The sequence below is a fragment of the Photinus pyralis genome, unplaced genomic scaffold, assembly GCF_008802855.1.
Source record: "Photinus pyralis isolate 1611_PpyrPB1 unplaced genomic scaffold, Ppyr1.3 Ppyr1.4_LG1, whole genome shotgun sequence".
In the NCBI taxonomy this organism is placed as follows: Eukaryota; Metazoa; Arthropoda; class Insecta; order Coleoptera; family Lampyridae; genus Photinus; species Photinus pyralis.
This window is the reverse complement of record NW_022170249.1, coordinates 13,112,715-13,131,681: the sequence shown is the minus strand read 5'-3', so window position 1 is coordinate 13,131,681 and position 18,967 is coordinate 13,112,715. Positions and strand designations below refer to the sequence as shown.

Sequence of the window (18,967 nt, the reverse complement as noted above, 5' to 3'; positions counted from 1 at the left end):
TAATTAAAATTCATGTAGGGCTGACTGAGATGAAATGAAACTGTGATTCGGTTTCACGTACAATCTTACAGCTACCCCAGTTTCGATTTACCTTAACGTTTGTAATTAATAATTAACTAAGAATAATTGCCGTAGTCTCCTTTAGTCGATTTACAAATTTCCTTTTCCAAATTTATGAACCTCCTGAAACTACTGAACCGACCATAACATACATATTTATACAACTGCTGAGGCAATTAGAAAAATTGGTTTGTTTACTAAAAATTAATGTCCGTTATTATAGTGCTGTAATAAAACGAATTAGGGTTAATGGATTTTCCCTTAGAAATCCACCTATAAAAGCGTCTCTGTAGTATCCGTCGTCTATATTCGCTCCTAATTCTTTTGATTGTTGAGGAAGTGAGTGCAATTTCTAGTTCTAGTGTCGATGTAAAACATTTATGAAAAGAAATGGAATGGGTTTTGATCTCAAACTATGGGGTTACATATATACTGCATTGAATAAAGAATGGAAACACCCATTAGCCGGCCAGGGATTTTATTGAAATATTCACAACATGTTCATCTTCATCCAATTAATGGACACTAGCAACAACAACAGCCAATCCCGCCTACGTTCCTAGGTCCCTTGTTCCTCCTTAACATATCCAAATTTTGACGCGGAATTCTCATATCTCAAGTATCATTTTTCTACGAAAAAAACACAGTCTTTGCCCATTAAAATGCATTCTTATCGCTAATAAATTGCATCAACCTTTAAAAAAAGTAAATAAAACGCCCATAAATTAAAACTGAACTGTCACTTAAATGAAATCATACATATATTTGATCGTGTCTGAAATGTATTTTTGTTTGTATGTCACTGAATACTGAAGCAGCGGCTTTTAATTTACAGGTGCGACAGGTGGAACGCTATTAGGCGTCGTCGCTGGTTTTGGAGCTCTCCTTCTAGTTTTCTTGCTTTATATCAACAAAAAATGGTTATGGGGAGCAGTGGGCGGTATCAGCTGTTGCGAAGATGCATGCCCTCCAGTGTCGGCACGCCAAGTTCCATCCCCGGCGCCGTCAACGTCGGCTCCTGCTCACAAGCACAAACTTGGTAAGATATTTTCACAGTATTTATGAACTGCTATTATATTTACCTGCCGCAATCTCTTTTTATTAGCTCCGTATTTTTTTATTGTAGAGGTCGCTCACATGTTTCCTATAACCAAAGTTTTAAAAATGACGATACATGGGAAGCTAAACAAATCAATATTTATGTATTGCTTAACGAAATGGTTCTCATTTTCTTAAAGGCCCGCCCAACGAGAATTACAAGTTAGTAAATGGGGAAGAGGCAATAGCTAAAATAGATAACTGGAGGACACATTCGTTCACACTAAAATAAATTTAATTTGATTGGATATGAATGTTTAAAGTGTTTCTACAACATAAAATTTAGGTGCATGAAATATGTTGAGTTGTCTTAATAGAAAGCGATGGTTATACAAAAAACAAATAAATGGTAAAATGCGGCTCCGCTATTTATTCGTATGACTACGACCTTGGCCTTTGCAACAATTAAATAAACCAGGTGTCAAATTCTTGACAGAATAGCTTCCTAGCTGAAACCAAAAATTGCCAACATCTGTACGCACTGCTTTTATTAGAGGGGCCTACCATCCAATTTTCGTTAAAATTGCTCCATAAATAAGAAAGTTGGATCTTGCACATGCGCAACTCGATTTTTTGCGCATGCATTTTGTTTTCTTTTATTAGGAGGACCTACCATCCAAATTTCGTTTTAATTGTTCCATAAATAAGAAAATTGCATTTCTGCGCATGCGGAACACGATTTTTGCGCATGAATGTTGTTTGCTTTTATTAAAGGGACTTACCATAGAAATTTCGTTTAAATTGCTTCAGAAACAAGATCGTTGGGTTTTGCACATATGCAACACAATTTTTTGACTTTGACAATTTTTTTCTCCGTTTTTTGATAATATAACCCGGCCAAATTTTTTGTAGGTTGTACACAGGAAAATAAGGTCTTCCAAATAATAGAATAAAAATTTTAGGTTGCTATTTGAAAAAAAAAGTTCGATGCCGTTACGGCGCTCCAAAATTTTTTTTCAAAAATCCGGCCCGTTATTTTTCTGTTCGGTATGCCTAAAACATATATACAAAATTTCAACAAAATCCGTCGAGCCGTTTTCTCAGAAAATTGCCAACAAACGTAACATACAGACGGAAAAAAATTTTATTCTTTAAAAGTTGCTTAAAATGGTCTAAAACGTCGACATTTGATGAAATTTTGAAATGTTCAAAAAACGGCTATCGCAATAGCTACCTAGCACATGCTAGGAAGCTAAAAATATTTAGAAACAAGTGTGAATGATTCCTGGTTGAATCTTCTTTGTAGCAACACACTTTTATTGGTTACCTTGTTAGTTTGATCAATTCTTGTAGAACAACGATAGCTCTTATAGCTTTATTCCTTATGGTTTACATTTTTTTGTCCACTCTTTCCTGAATCGTTCGCGGTTTTTACCCCTTCATTTAGATACATATTTTGTTTGATTTTTACGCTTAGCATACTACGCTGAATAGTTTCCTTTGCGTATACAAGTTAATGGTCTCTTTGTTCGGAAAATTACAACCCTTCCGATACAAATTCTTTATATTTATAAGATTTTTGAGTGTTTTATATGTAAAGCATATCTAAGATAGTCTTAATATTCCAGTCAGTATGAGATAAACAAGGCATTTGCTCTACAAAAGGTGGTGTAGTAGTAATTTTTTAATATCTTGTTGTGGCCTTGAAACAAAAATCATGTTTTCGATCTTGGGGGAAGACCGCTCACGCCGTCATCTTGGATCAAAGGTAGAAAAAACGTTTTTTTCAAAATAACCTCGCAGCGGTTTATCTTACGAAAAAAGTGAAAGTTAGAGAAGACAAAACTCCTACATTTTTTGTAATACCTTAAACCAAGCTAGCTCCTAGGACACATCCGAATCCCAGGACAATGAAAAATTTTAATCTCGACTTCACAATCTAAATTCTAAGGCATAGCCGCGATCAAATTCTTTAAATTCCAAAAGGATTATTTACACAAATTTTGTAGATATCAGAAACAAACTTTGGGTACTGATCAGCAAAATGAATCATAATTGAGCATGAGACATTTATCTGTATCATTAAAGGGTTCGAGTAAACACACGACTTACATGAATTCACACAAACAAAATTTACTTTTAACACACAAATTGAATTAATCATAAGATACCAACAATAAAAATTGACTATAACATGGTCCAATTAAACACTTCGCATAAGCGTTCGAGTAATTGTTTTTGTAGATTGGGTGGGAGATTTTTAAGGAAGATGCCAGGGATGTCGTCAGGTTCTGCTGTCGAGTTTTAGATCAATTTAAGGCTGTTTCTAACTTTCTTTTTTAAATTTGTATGTACACTTCCTCCACTACAATTCTACTCGGTAGCAGCCAATCTAATAGGGCCACTTGGAAATAGGCCAAAATCTCTATTTCAATTACATTACTTATTGTTGTTCTCGATTTTCCAATAAACGCGGTTGTATTAGCACGTACCCTGGCTTTTAATCTTCGAAAATATCTTCAGGATATTTCTCTTGATACATGCTAACCAAGGCAAAGGTATTTTTTCCTTGCTAAAATATACATTTCCTACATATCAACTTTGAGTAAAATTATGCATTTTTCTATTAAATTGAGCTTATACAGTATTCACACAACAATAATAATTCAATACAACAAGTGACAATTGGATGCGCATTCCGACAAAAAATACGTAACATGATTCATATACGGATAATAATTTCGAATATTTTTCACTTTTACTTAAGTATATACCTAGCAAAAAAACAATACCACCTGAACACCGACAAAAGTTTAAAGCCCAAGTAATCAGAACTAGTAAAATTGCGAATTGAAACACGCAAACTTATTAGGAAGTAGGTAGCTAGCATAATCTACTCTATATGTATATGTAGTTTCGACTCTCCAAACAATATACTTTACAGACGTGATTTGTTACCTATATCTCACAGCAATTCGCAGTTTATTGCGAATTAAATTCTTTGAGAGTTAATTCGCTATCTTTATTTGTTTCGCACAAAATTGACTCGCTTGAAAGCAAAAAACTCACAATCGGGTCGTAATTCAACTTCTTCAGAGTTCATTTCAAGTCTGTCTCTCATTTAAACTTCCGCTTTACCAAATTACGGAACGTCTGTTGAAAGTTAATTTAGCTCAAATGATTACACGTAAAAATTCAAAAGCTCTCATTACGAATGAATCACAAAGAAAATTTTTGTTTAATGCAAATTAATTAACAACAAATTAAGAAATAAATGTTTTCAAGTTGCGCCGGAAGGAAGTTTTTAACGTCGTTATGAATGAAATCTCATTTCATTACAGATGTATTTGTACAAAAGAATAATAAGATTTAATTAAGAATATGAAAGATGTTGGTGTTTTTCGAAGAATTTTCGAATGTGGCGACGGAAAAGTCTTATATAATTTAGAGGAGAAAAGAGGCGAATCGATCAGACTTTCAGGAAAGACGCGACGGTGTGAAGGCGTTCAAAAAACAAGAAGATATATTAATACTCACCCAATCATGTTAGAACCACAACACTATTAAAGCTCTAAACTGTTACAAAAAAGGTACACACTTTTCCTTTATCAACCTAGTAAAATCAAGTAAAAAACGTAGTCACTCGCAATCGACGAAAATCGCACAGAAACAATTGTAACTGGGGAAAGAAGTGACTAATCCAAGAAAATATTTTGTCGCTTTGGCCTCGGGACTGTGGTACACTGTATAAGAAAGAAACCACAACGAAAAAGCTTAAACTGGAGGACTAGGACTATTTGGTACAGACGGACAGACGGACAAAGTGCGGAAAATAGCGTTCAATTTCCTTTTGGAAAATGCGCTAAAAACGTAGGATTGAGAGACACTTTACACAAAAGAGGGCTATATTGGGCAACTAATCATAATCCATTTATTATTTTTTAAGTCCATTTATTTATTATTTCGTACTTACACTTAACTTTCTATGCCTATCAGACCATTTTTGTTCTTTAATTCCACGTACTTTACTACTTAATTTAACTATTTAACTAATTTTTTAATGGATAGACGACAGAAATCGTCACTGTAAAGGCGGAATAAAACGTATATTTCTATAAGGGGCAATATTTACACTAAGTACTGTACCGTACTACTATAAGTACCTAGAGAGAATGGATATTTTTTAAACCATGTTGAAGAAATATGTTTAGTAAGAAGTGCGCTTACAACAACTTCGAAACTTAAGAAAAGTTGTGTAATTTTACAGTTAGTATCATGCTTGAAATAAAACCAGAAAATTCCGGTTATTTCCTAAGATATGCTAGAAAATCCGAAATTTTCAGATTTCGTGTTTATTTTTTCTGATGTTAGGTATATGAGTAGATACAGAAAAATAATAAAAATAAAAAACACAATAAAAACACTTCTCATTGCCACTTTTTGAGTTCTACAAGACACAATTAACAGATTTTCAATACAACGGTTCGTTCCGGAGAAATCATCAACTTTATTTTTTATATGGGTCGTAAAGAAAGTACACACTGCATTGAGTAGCATTTTTTATTACGAATACAACGATAACAGCACACAAAAAAAACAAAAATAATGTTGGTTTCAACAGGACGGTGCACCCGGGCACAATTTCTCCGACAGCTAGTTTTCCTGAATTAGCTAGTCTAGTTAATTTTTAAAGAAAACGTAGTAAGAATTCTACTATGGGTAGCATTGCATGTGACACAAGTTAATTGGGAATGAACTATATAAATTTCCGCTGAATAAAAACATAACAAAAATTAACTTACAATACATATAGCTGCGCCGGAACCCCTACAAAGCGTGATAACTTGACATGTGGTTAAACACCGATTAGGATTGTGTTAATCAATGCTTATTAGCCTGTATGATAGCACCATTTATCGGCACTTTGCTGAGTAAAAAAGCGAGAGTGTTAAAAATGTGTACGTGTTTAAAGCGAATTTGGTATTTGATGTTGGGAAAGCAGCACTTAGCGCCCCCCGTACAAACGTTGTCAGGTATTTATTGTACATAAAACAACATTGCCGTGGATCTGTAAACATTTTGCTAAATCGGATATCAAACTAGGCCGAATCCGAATGACTGCCAATGTTTCTCAATTACAAAATCAAATTAAGGCTTTCATTAACAAGATTGTTTGGAGTAGGTAACTTTGAATCATATTGATCAATTATGCAGAGGTTTAGCACGTACTTTTTTCAAACATTAGATGTAAGTACCAGTAAATAAGTAATAATTACTTATTCAATGGTGGCACTTCGTTTGATCAATTTACGAGCTTCCTGTTAGTGTGAGATTTGCAGGTATGTTAAACTCCCTTACCCTCTTTTTAAAAATGGAAATTTGTACCTATCATTTGGAGCTACTAGCAATACTACTACGACTACCACTGAATACAGAACAGATATATAATAAACCAATACAACGAAATATGGAAGGATCCTCAGTATTACAATCACTTTTGACGACAATTTATTTTAATCTTACAAAATACATTTTATAGTTAACAAAAATGCATCAAATTCATGTCTTGGGCATTGAGATAATGCTCTTGGTTTTTTTCCCAACGATCTTGGTGCATAAATAACGATTTTGACATGTTTTGATCAAAATCCACGTGGTCGCCAAAAATGCATCAAATTCATGTCTTGGGCATTGAGATAATGCCCCTAGTCTTTTTCCCAACGATCTTGGTGCATAAATAACGATTTTGACATGTTTTGATCAAAATCCATGTGGTCGCCAAAAATAGATCAAATTCATGTTTTGGTCATTGATATAATGCTCTGGTCTTTTTCTCAACCATCTTGGTGCATAAATAACGATTTTGACATATTTTGATCAAAATCCATGTGGCCTCAGAAAAATAATTTAACATTTTTGAATCACACACATGCGGTTATCAAACGTGCACGTTATCAACTCTTTCAGCATCAAGCTTTTACAACTCTAAATTCATGTGTACAAAATAATTTTGGGTACATACTCTAAAACTTTTGACCTAGACTACAGAGAAGAGTTATATTGAATTGTTACAGTTCTAAGAGTCATAGGGAATAATCTGGCGGAAGTCCGAACTCGATACATGACCTAGGGAATGAAATATGTTGATTTCTATTATATTGAGTTCGCAGTTTTTCCTGTTCCCGATTCACTCGAAGTCCTATAACTTTTGTTCCTGTTGAACCAGCTTCCTGAAAATCAATAGCGTCCGTCCTTAATGTCCAACGTACCCGTACACCAAATTTCAACACAATCGGACACTTTTAAAAAGAGTTAGAGCGCACGCGGACGGACGGGCGGACGGACGACAATACAAAACTATAAAGGATCTGAGGATCCTTAATAATTAAAGTCACAAATGGTAAAGTTTCGCTAATTCTCTAAAGTATTATAATAATACACGCATTTTAAGAGTAAGGGTAGAATAGATTATATTTACAATGAAAAGTTTTGCTGCAGGGTGATGAGATTGAAGGACATGATAGGTTACCTATATAATGCAACAGTTTGCAGTAATCAAAATAATTATTATTCAACAACGTAGAGAGAAAAGCTATAACTCTCGCCAGGAAAGATTGCCGGTCACAGCACACCTTGTGTCAATTTACAATCTATGTTTTTAGCGCATTTTTGCAAATTTATTTGTAAAAAGTAGCTTTTAATCTCACTTTGGCTGGCTGGCTGGCTGGCCGGCTGGTTGGCTGGCTGGCTGGCTGGCTGGCTGGCTGCAAATGTGGGCGCGTAGAAGAACTCTTGTAGAAAGGCAACGGGTGTACGTGTATCAAGGCCGTGAAATTTGTCACCCTTAGGGACATGGCTACATGATGTGGGGTTGGCGACATCTGGGCGTCATCCTCGAGCGTAGTATACTAACGTGAAGGTTTTTCAGTTTTTTCCTATCTTCTACTACAGTTTTGGTCCGATTCTTTTCAAATTGGTGTCGTCGGAAAGATGTTGTAAACGCGCACAACGAAGTTGGGTGTGCGATTGCAGCCACTTTCTCTGTTCGTCAGTCCGAGGCTTAACTCTACTCCTAATAGATTTCAAAATATTTAGTTCCTTCTTTTTGAAAATATGCTTTTAGTAAAATCAAACGTATCGCATATTGCAAACATCAGATTAATGTGCGTATGCGTAGGATGTGCAATATCAGTTGATTTTAATTATCAAGATATCTTCTTGAAATTTTAACCACAGATGCTTCTATACTTTGTTAAAAGTGCGAGACTTGTTTATATCCGCCACCAATTACCGAAAAAATCGAAAAAATTCGCCCCTTTTTTATACGAATATTTATTTTCGTGGTGTCTTGGTAACTTTACACATTTTTTTAAAATAAACTTGTGTCGCCCATTAGCTACGTACCGTATCCCCTTTAGCAAGTTAGCTAAAAAGTGAAATTGTTTGCGATTGCTGATCGGTTGCCCCATTAGCTCGATGAAAATAGACGTAAAAATACTGATCAAATAACAACAACTCCGACAGAGCTGAATTTTGGTACACTTCGCGGGGTACACCAGTAGAAATAAAGTGCCAAATTCGCTATAGATCCCACATGTGAATCACCATTCTTAAGATATCGCCGTTCTAAGGGTTGAAGGATTTACATTCCCCATAATATGAAACAAATGCAAATAATAAGATAATAAGAATATGTTATAATTAGAGAGAAAAATTAAAAAAGAAACACCGTCAAGTCGAATATCGCATAATTCTTCGATACCGATTACTGATATTAAAACAATGCCGAGTTGAGGACGCGGCGTGAATGATACAAAGAATATTCTGTGATAATTTACGCTTCCGCCCATATTCGCCACTTGAAAATTAAAGTTTTTGATCAAATGAAGGTAGTGATGAATGTTAGTTTAGTAAACAACGTCCGACAATTTGAGTTTTTTTTGCATGAAACACAAAGTCTCTTTTGTTGAAATTGGTTTTGAATCTCAACAAGTAGGGTGAGATTGGACTCGTGGAGAAATTGATCGCTCCCAGCAGTATTTAATTTAAATTTCAACCTCTTGTATGCTTACAGACACGTGTATACTTGTATTGTATAGCAGTCGTAAATTGAGCACTCTTAATAGAAAACATACGCTAAAGTTTTATTTTGCTAATATATAAAATGTTCAGAGAACAAGAAAAATGTGGACTTTATGTTTATAATCTTTTTTCTCTTGAGTATTTAAGCCAATTGCTTCTGCAGATGGTTTTGTCCAGTTTTGAATTACAGCATTTTTCACAATTTTAGATAGGTCAATATCGTGACTCCGTTCAACATGAGGATATGTTTCGATATCTTTAATATTAGTCTATGGGCCAACAGGCTAAATTTAAGGAAATGGTATAATTTGGGGGTACCAATTTTCCTTTTTACGACGGTTAGACACTTATATTAGGATGTAAAAAAACTATAATAGCCATCTCAAAACTGGTAGCTGATAGACATGGCGGCCAATCCAAGATTGCGGATGTTAAGGTTTATAAAATCAACTATACCTATCTTTAGAACTATTGGTCCGACTTTATCATTTTCTTAAATAAAAGCTTTTGTGTGTGCTACAATATTGTCATACTTAACTACTTTTTCGATAAAATCAACAATTAGTAACTAATGCATGAAGTAAACCAACGGAATTTTTTTTAACTATTAACATTTAATAAAAACTAAATCAACCTCTTCGTTACTTTCAAAAGTGCCATATACACTAAAATCTGCTACTGCTTCCTTTTCCTCAGTGACGTTTCCACAAGTTGGCAGTTTGCATGCGCTTGTACACTTTAAGTTACATTACATAATGGTAGTTGTCAAGAGCCAACTTGGTAATTCTACGTGAGGTGATATGGAACCCAAACTTAGCGTTATCTTTCATCTTTGTGCTGTTTCCGGAATAGCATCTCTTTGATTTAGACGTACAATTTTCCAATGTATTTTTTGTTTTCACATAATCTATGTCAAATTATCTGGCACAATATACACCTTTCCATCAATATTAACAAACTCTTTGCTGACTTTATGGCTAAAAGCCGTATTTGATCGTATTTATTGCAAGACAGTCAGTCTTGTCAGTTGTCAAGTTCTTGTTTAAAGTTAAGCAGAAACGTGTTTCACGTTTTACGAAGAAGTTAGTGAAAGTGCTGTGTTTATGAAGCAGGCGTCGCTTATCTGAAGCCTTTCTTTAAGGTTTCCCCAGTACTCGTTAAAGGGAGTTTTTTCACCATTAAAGAGCCAATTTTACATCTGTAATTACAACGAATCCAGTGTCGTCCAAATTGAGATACAAGTTCAATTAAAGTAGAGAAGTGAAGTTATGGAAACATAATCCGCACATACCAATTCCATCATCATTTGGTATTTGATCATGCTTCTTCAGCTATAATATATCTGTAGACGTAACTACAATGATTTTTGTATTTAGTAATTTCACGAAGTTTCTTCTCAGTCCTAAGGTGAAGAATCTGAAGTAATGGTTCCATAGATCGACTTTCCTTCATATATTTATATTGAATTCGTAGGGCTGATTTATTTTCGTTTCAAAAGTTTCTGGATTGGTCGTTATGAGATTGAACTTTCACTATCAGAAGAAGCCTTCACAGTGTACAACAGTTTATCCGATGTATCTCCTACTTTAGTAAGACGGTGAAAATTCTTATAAGGCAACGTTGTATAAAACACTGCCTAAGATTGCCTGTATTTTGGAGAGTGCAATTCAAGGTGAAATCTCGCCACATATTTTTGCATATTTTCACCATCTTCTTGATGTTTGGAAGCACTTATTTAATTTTAATTTTAATTTAATTTGTTGATCAGCTAAAGCTGTGATAACTTGTATGAAAAATGCAAATGAATATCGTTTATTTTTGGTTGTACTTCTTATGAGATTTTGTGTATTTTCGGTTTGCAACATTTGCGATTAAACCAAATTTATTTTTGCATATTTTAAGATGTATTTAAATTTTTGTTAGATTTAATCGATTTTAATTTGAATTTTTAATACATTTTTGCGGATTTTTATAACGGACGCGATCATGAAACATACTGCAATAGCCGGAAGAAAGATTTGTTGATTTAATTGATGTTTAATTTCATCATTTCCAAACTATTTTATCTTTCTCTTTCTCTACGGTGTTGATGGGCGATATTATGGAAGGTTTGGAAATTGCTCCCAATAGTTTTTCGTTTTCTAATGCATTTGTTTTTTTTGTACTTTTGTTGATGTAGAGGGAAGTTTCTCTGCTTAGCGCTTATAAATTAATTCTTAGCGACAGGAGGCAATCATTTCGTGCAGAAAACTTAGAGAAACATCTTATTATTCTTATTAGAACGATTTTTTAGTTTTTGGAAACTTTTAAATTTTGCTCACACTGAAAGTATATGAGGGGCCCTTTTTTGAAAAATTGGCGTTGAAACAATAAAAAACACAGAAATTGAAGGATCATTGGGCACATACACAAGATGCGGCGGAACGGTCAACTGGGGCGCTACCAAGGGATGCTGCAACCTTGCCCCTGTTCAAGTTCGGAGTAGGAATGGTTTGGCGGATCGGTCTCTGAAGAATCGGGCAAACTCAAACGGGGTGAACGGCTGCTCCAGGAATTCTAAAGGGAAAAGGGTGGGTGGCCACTGGTGAATACTAAAACAAAATTAAAGCGCATAGGGAACAGTAATAATGGGATTCGGTAGCGGTATCTACGTGAGCGCAAATGCAGGAAAGCGAAACAGTATCCTCCCTTATAATTAATGGAACAATAAATAACAAAAAGCTTACCTACCTTGCAATAAAACGAAGCGGTAGTGCTACTGTGCAAGTAAAAGTAAAAGGGGTTGCTATCTTCGTTAAATAACAGCTTTACCGTTCATAACATTCGGCCATTTCATGGGAGGGCGGGGGGGATAAGAGCTTCCGGACGCAACAAAGATCATTGAAAATATCATATGGATCGCGACACGAAGTAGTCACTTCAAAAATCGTTTCGTTTCAACATCACTCTGCCTGGGGAGAGGTTTTCGCTGAAGAATATTGCGGATTGCTAGAAAAGTAAAATTGAACCCTTCTCAAATATTTTTAAATAATATTTTTCTCAGCACCATAGAAGTACCGTAGAAGTTTGTGGAGATGTCGGCTTTGACTACGTTTTTGGATGTAATTTTTAAAAAAACATACCCATGGCACACCTTTACAAAGTGAGATTCGGACAAAAAATTCGTGGAAATTTCCATAACCTCGCAAATTTTATAACAATTTGACAATTTTTGTTGTCGGTCCAAGGACTGCAGTTGCGATTCCTTTTCCAATTTTCAAAACATGATTATGAATTTATTCTTTTATGTTGAAAAGCACCAAGACACCAAATTTCGTGGAGTGCAGAATTTTTCTTTCGCATAATTCAGAAGGATACAGAACTTTTTAAATAATCGAAAGAGAGCATACCTGACAAACCTGGTAAGAACCTTATAACTGGTATGGGTGGTGGAAAAAATTAAAGAATTTAGACACACAAATTTTATGGCCGTTGTAGGTGTAGTTCCTAAGCATAACATTTTGAACGCTTCGCTTATTTGAAAAAAAAACTGTTTATTTAGGTATCACCCAGTTTTTTATCTCTTATACCCTGCATCCTTAAATACCGGAGACACGATCTCTTTAATAATAATTACATTCAATACCTACACGCTCGCGCTGATCTCGTGTTCTACACGGAAATTCTTTGAATTTATTTTTATCGCACTATTTAGCTGACGTCACACGTGATTTAACTTAACTGCGTTCCCTTGGAGTGACAATGCTGCTAAATTAAGAAAAAAACTCTATAATTTAGTACGACTTCAGTAGTGCAAAATCACTGGGATGGGAGAGAAAGAGGGGATTGTAAGGTGCAAAATGATGAGTTGCGAAATTGCGAATTGCAATTATAGTCTGTTCAAGCTAAAAATGTTTATTATAACGCTCTTGTTTCAGTAGGGCAGCCTATTATGATCAAACCAAAAATGTGTAGGTATACCTAAAAATTATGTTGATATAGTTTAAATGTACTATAGTTAATGCATACTTATTGATCTTGCGGAAAAAGAGTACCATTACCATATAGATAATAATCTTAAACACATCAGTTGCACTAATTTCCTTATTTTCCTATTCTAATATAACCTTTTCTAGACTCTAAAAGCTATGAGAGCTTGTCACGCAACGACGATATAAACGTAGACAAAGAGTGCGGGTAGGTTATTTTCCTTCAATCACTAATTTTTTGACCAAATAACAAAACCAGATGGGAAATTGCCGATGTACGTTTACTACCCACGTAGATATAGGTTTCATATAAACTGATTTCGAATGAAAGTAGGCACCGAAAAACATAGTGTGATATTAATAGGTAATGCCCATCTAACGATGCTGGCAAAAACAATATGAACTTGTTACATTATTAACCTGTCCTGTATTATCTTGTTTGATCAATAGAATACCTTCTACGACACGAAGGTACCAAGTTGAAAATAGAATTGTTATTCATTAAATTTAATTGCACTGCGCAATACCGGTCCCTAACATGTAATTTTATTTTTAGTGAAAGCATACTCATTCGATGTTGGCGGAGAGTCCAGTTCGGAATCGGAAATGGGTGGAAAAACACTTCCAGGTCCTTCTGGAACAGTGGGACCCTACTTTCCTCCTCGCTCTCCGCATGACCTAATCTCACTAGTTGAAAAGGGTAGAGTTGGAATTAGCAGTAACAGTTCATGCAGTTCAACAACCAGTTCCGTCGGGGAGAAGCATGGTCTTAGTTCTACAAAGGTGACGGCAGAAATTAATAGTGGCCAAAGGTAATCACTTACAACCGTAAATGCACGAAATCTCACTTACCACCTTAGATCACCTAATTCTTTACGAGAAACAAAAATAGACAATCAAAATGAAGAACAAACACAAGAAAATTATCAAAAAACTGAAACTGTTTCCAAAGTAACCCAACACAGTATCCATAGTAACAGTTCGAGAGATGTAAGGAGTTTTGAACTTTATATTTGTATTAATGACCGTCTTGTAGTGCATAGTACTGATGAATACAGAAGCAGATGGAACGGAAGTTCTTTCATGCATTGAGGCGGAAGCAGAGACTCAGCTAGTAAACAAATGTGGACATTTAGAGATAGCTCTCTTATACGATGCACCAATGAGAAAAATGACTGTACATGTATTGCAAGCCCGTGACATTCCAAGTAGAGATCGCGGTCAACCCACACACACCCAGGTAAAAAAAGTAGTCAATTATTAAATTGTGATCACGTTTTTATGCATTATCATCTATGCCACAGCGACTTTCTTGTTCATATTTTAATATCATTGTTTCACTTACAAAGGACTGGTCTCGAAATAAATTCTTTTGTCAGTGTACAGTCCACTTTGTTTTGGCGCTATAAAGATTCATAAGAAATCAATTTGCTAGGGGTTCCTGAAGACATAGAAGAACATGATTCTGAAACTAAACAATTGTAGGTGCGGTTGATATTACTACCCAGTAAAAAACAGAAGCACAAAACGAAGATTAGATCGGGAGAAAATCCACAATACATGGAAAGTTTTTTATTACATAGAGTAAATCCCGAAGATGTAAATTCGATGGGTATAAGACTGCGACTGTACGGCTGTGAAAGGATGCGTAGAGAGCGACTTATAGGAGAAGCCATAGTTAGCTTTGCCAACATAAATCTCGAATTAGAAAATAATTTTTGGTTAAACTTAGAGCCACGAGCGAACACTGCGGTATGTTCTCGTATTAGATCAAACGAAAGGATATTTGATCTTTTTTTACAGTTAGGCGGTTATACGGGAGAACTAATGAGTTTAGCTCGTTCGGACAGTACGGGATCAACGCATTCGATGCAACACGGAGGTGTACCTGAATTGTTACTTGGGTTATCTTATAATGCGACCACTGGTAGACTTAGTGTAGAAATCGTCAAGGGATCACATTTTAGGTAAATTGGGCTTATTAACCAATAAGTGCTTTTCGCACTGTCTTTTCAGGAACCTTTCCTTAAATCGAGCTCCAGATACATACGTCAAGCTACATCTGGTTAGCAGTACCGGCCAACAACTTGGTTACAGTAAAACGACAGTTAGGAGAGGCCAACCGAACCCACTTTTTAAAGAAACCTTCGTTTTCCAAGTAAGTTTCCTTTCGTTACAGATAATTTGATGTTCTTGGTGCGTTGTGAGATTTGAAGTGCGCACTATTTTGGCACCTTCGAAAAGTATGTTGATAAAGCGTAGCAGTTCATGTGAAAGGTCGTTGTACCTGTTTATTTCGACTAAACAAATCTTTCCGGATCTACCATGCGATAAACTTTGTTTGCAGATTTCATTGATGTGCTGCATATGATGTTCATTCGTTCGTGCTTTTCACGCTCTTAGGGGCAGTTTTATTTCTGCTCAATACCTTTCACCAATACGCTTACGTTTCCAGAGAATCACAATATAAAAGGCCATCATTCTAATCCATTCAAGCACTATAAATAGTACAAACAATTACGGTGGCGTTGCATGCTGGTTCACTCAACGTTCAATCGGAAATTATAATGGGATTTCCCTTCCACTCAAATTGCAAGTTCTATAAATAACATATTTATACGAGTTTACAAGAACGCAAAACTTTCTCGTCGTTGCTCTAGAATCTTTTAGAGATGTAGGACCGGTTTATAAATAAGGATACTATGGTTTTAAAATGCTCAACTTTTTCCCCGTGTCTTCAAATCTTTTAATTCCAATTCTTACATTTATCTCTTCCGAATTAATAGAAAACTGGTTTTGGTAGATGTTTTTTTGTTCTATCAATTTTCTTAAACTAGGCTTTTCCGCGTCACTTTTAACATTTGCCCGGTAGCGTGTTTTTGATTTTGAACAAATACATAGGTTCTAGATCTCATTGAAGAAGCTTCAAACTTTCACCCTGTTACGAGGCGATGTTGATTAGATTTACATGCTTAGAAAAACCACGAAAACTCTGAAACATGTTTTACGATTTTTCCAAAAAGCAATAGGTTTTTAGTATCCACCCTATTTATCTTTGTGATTTTCGCTCACATCGCTTCGCTACAATACCTTTCACACCCAGTTCCACAGATTCGTAGCGAAAGTCTCTTTTTCGGAGTTCGCCATATCGAAAAACTACCCCCATAACCGATAAACTTTGTCATAAAACGATTTTTTTTCAAGTAAGCATAAAAATGCTCCAGACATGCGCAATGTATGGAACGGCATGGACGTTTTTAGACAAAATACGAACGAACGCAGAAAAGTAGTCGGCTTTGTGTTCTCATTAAATTAACAATATTTTTACTCCTTTTTTAAGGATGGAGATTTTCGATTTCGACCATCAAACCCATACAATTTTTAGACCCTAACAAAAACTCTATTATAATAACTGTTACTGTCGAATTTTTTGTAGTCATAACTCAAAGTCTTTAGGAAAAAAATTGTCTACTTCATCGAAATCTATGGCACGGATCTCAACCGTTAAATCGATCAAAAATGCAAATTTAATAACTGGAAAATCGTTCCTTGTTGAGATATAATTTAGTTGTAAGGAACGTACATTCCACAATTTAAAATCAACACCGTTTCCTAGTGTATTCGTTCCCCCCCTACAAAAAAAACTTCTTGCAAGAGAAATTCCGAGTTGCTCATGAAATTTAACGCGGGACAATTGCTCCTCGTTCTTCAAATATATTCCCTAACTATACTATTGTGCCTTGTATTTTGTAAAGATTTACCAAAAACTGTTTGCAGGTGGCGCTTTTCCAATTAGCAGACGTAACACTAATGGCATCGGTCTACAACAGACGTGGAGTAACCAAAAAGAAGGAAATGGTCGGTTGGTTTAGCTTGGGACTGAACTCGAGCGGCGCGGAAGAACTGGCACACTGGATGGACATGAAGGAATTCCAACAGGAACAAATTTGTCGATGGCACGTCCTGGTGCAATCATAGTTTAACTTATAGGCGTCAAACTAAATCGCTAATAATTTTTTATACTTTAAAGAGAAATAACGATATTGTTACTGTTAAAATTTGGTACCAATTTCTATTTATATATAAGTTATTAGTCTGTATTTTCATTGCCTTATATTGAAATTAAAATGTGTAAATTCGTTCAAGGTAAACAAATATTTGACAAACATAACTACAACTCACTCAAACAAAATACATGAAATGTGATATTGAAATCTAATTTGAAACAACACACAACATTATGAGAGGGAGCAGAGAAATCGACAACTCTATAAACCGGCAAAAATTTTATAGGTAAAAAACTTTGTCCTACTCTTATTGTACCATTGCACAAATTAAATATAAGCTTTACTTAGTAAATTTATAAAAAAAAAGAATTATGTAGGGATGGGTACATTTGACTAAACGCTTACATTTACACACAAAAATATAGTTGTATTAAAAAGAAATGATTGTATTTATACATAAATTATTAGGTTTTATACTTTGGAGAAGATATATAAGATAAGTATATGTAACGTGTAAGTTTCAAAAATCGATCATAATAAGACAAACCCTTTGTGTCTTATTACTTTGTAGAGCGATTTTTGAAACGTATAGAGGCAATATTTATTTAAGCAGATTCGGTTGACCATTCGCACAGTTTAAGCGGGTCTAATATTTGAAGAATTGATCTTAATGACAGGGTTGCACATATAATGCCTAAATTTTACTTGAACGTTACTTATTTGTACAAAATGAATTATTAGCAAGCGTTCAAGCAGGTGCAGGGTACCATCTCTCTATCTTCCATTTAAATAAATTAAGCAAAATATGGAATCTGCACAGGTCTTTTGCAAAACGCAAGATAGAGGTTTTAAAATGTTTTTTATCAATTTTATCCTTGAACGTACCGCATATAGTGTTAAGTAAAGATAATTAGGTACGTACAATTAAGTGAAAGATTATTAATATTTTTATACAATTCAAAATATTAAACCTGCCGGTTGCTTTTCAAAAAGTACTCTTAGTAGGTACACTCCATTCCGTTATTCACTCAACTTATGTATTTTGTAAAATAGTCAATTTCATGTGTTCAATAAATATTTGGATATTCTTATGACAGTTGTTATATTAATTGTGATATAAATGTGATTGATGGACATATTGCGATACAATATGTTTTGATTGATTATAAAATGTAGACTGTAACATGTATTTATGAAGAAAATTTTCAGATATAAGTGTAATACATCAAGTGGATGGCGTGTAAATTTGTAGTACGTATTATAAGTCAAAATTGTACAATACTACGTATAATATTGTGGATTTATTGGACCATTTACAAAGTGATTTCTGGCTACATCACGTCTTATTTATTTCTTATATTAAAAGTCATACTAAGTAGTCATTAATTGCTGCGAATTATGGCAGTTTTTTAAAATGTAAATAAAATTTTAGATTTTAAAGTGTTCGCGCTACACTAATTAATATCACTAATAATAGCCTTAAATTTTAACAATTTGTCTGCATAAACTACACTCTATTAAAGAAAAATGCGGCCCTCTGTTAACTGAAAATGCGAACCAATGATTCCAAAATGTGTAAAAGCGGAGTCTTTAACAAAACTGTTTAAACGGCTGCATTGCGTAAGTTGTAGAATAGAAACTAAAGATCAAACTTAAATCAAGTACTGCTATTCCCCATCCCTACAATTTTATATGCCTTCGTAATTACTTAAGTGAATGGAAGGGGAAATACAATGTGTAGGTATTTCTAAAAACCAAACGAAAGGGGATTGTATGACATTTTTCTATAATATTGTCAGTATTAAATTTTGC

The 18,967-nt window shown here is 34.7% G+C and overlaps 1 protein-coding gene across 1 annotated transcript; it reads left to right on the top strand.

The window, feature by feature from the left end:
• Positions 1 to 900: 900 nt before the first annotated feature.
• On the top strand, positions 901 to 17,877 carry LOC116159519 (synaptotagmin-16-like). Its single transcript, XM_031472510.1, has 8 exons — positions 901 to 1,099; positions 13,705 to 13,960; positions 14,009 to 14,138; positions 14,185 to 14,388; positions 14,634 to 14,900; positions 14,952 to 15,115; positions 15,165 to 15,306; positions 16,926 to 17,877. Exons 2-8 carry the CDS (start codon positions 13,755 to 13,757, stop codon positions 17,124 to 17,126), a joined length of 1,314 nt encoding a protein of 437 aa, XP_031328370.1. The 5' UTR covers positions 901 to 1,099; positions 13,705 to 13,754; the 3' UTR covers positions 17,127 to 17,877.
• The last annotated feature ends 1,090 nt before the right edge of the window (positions 17,878 to 18,967 follow it).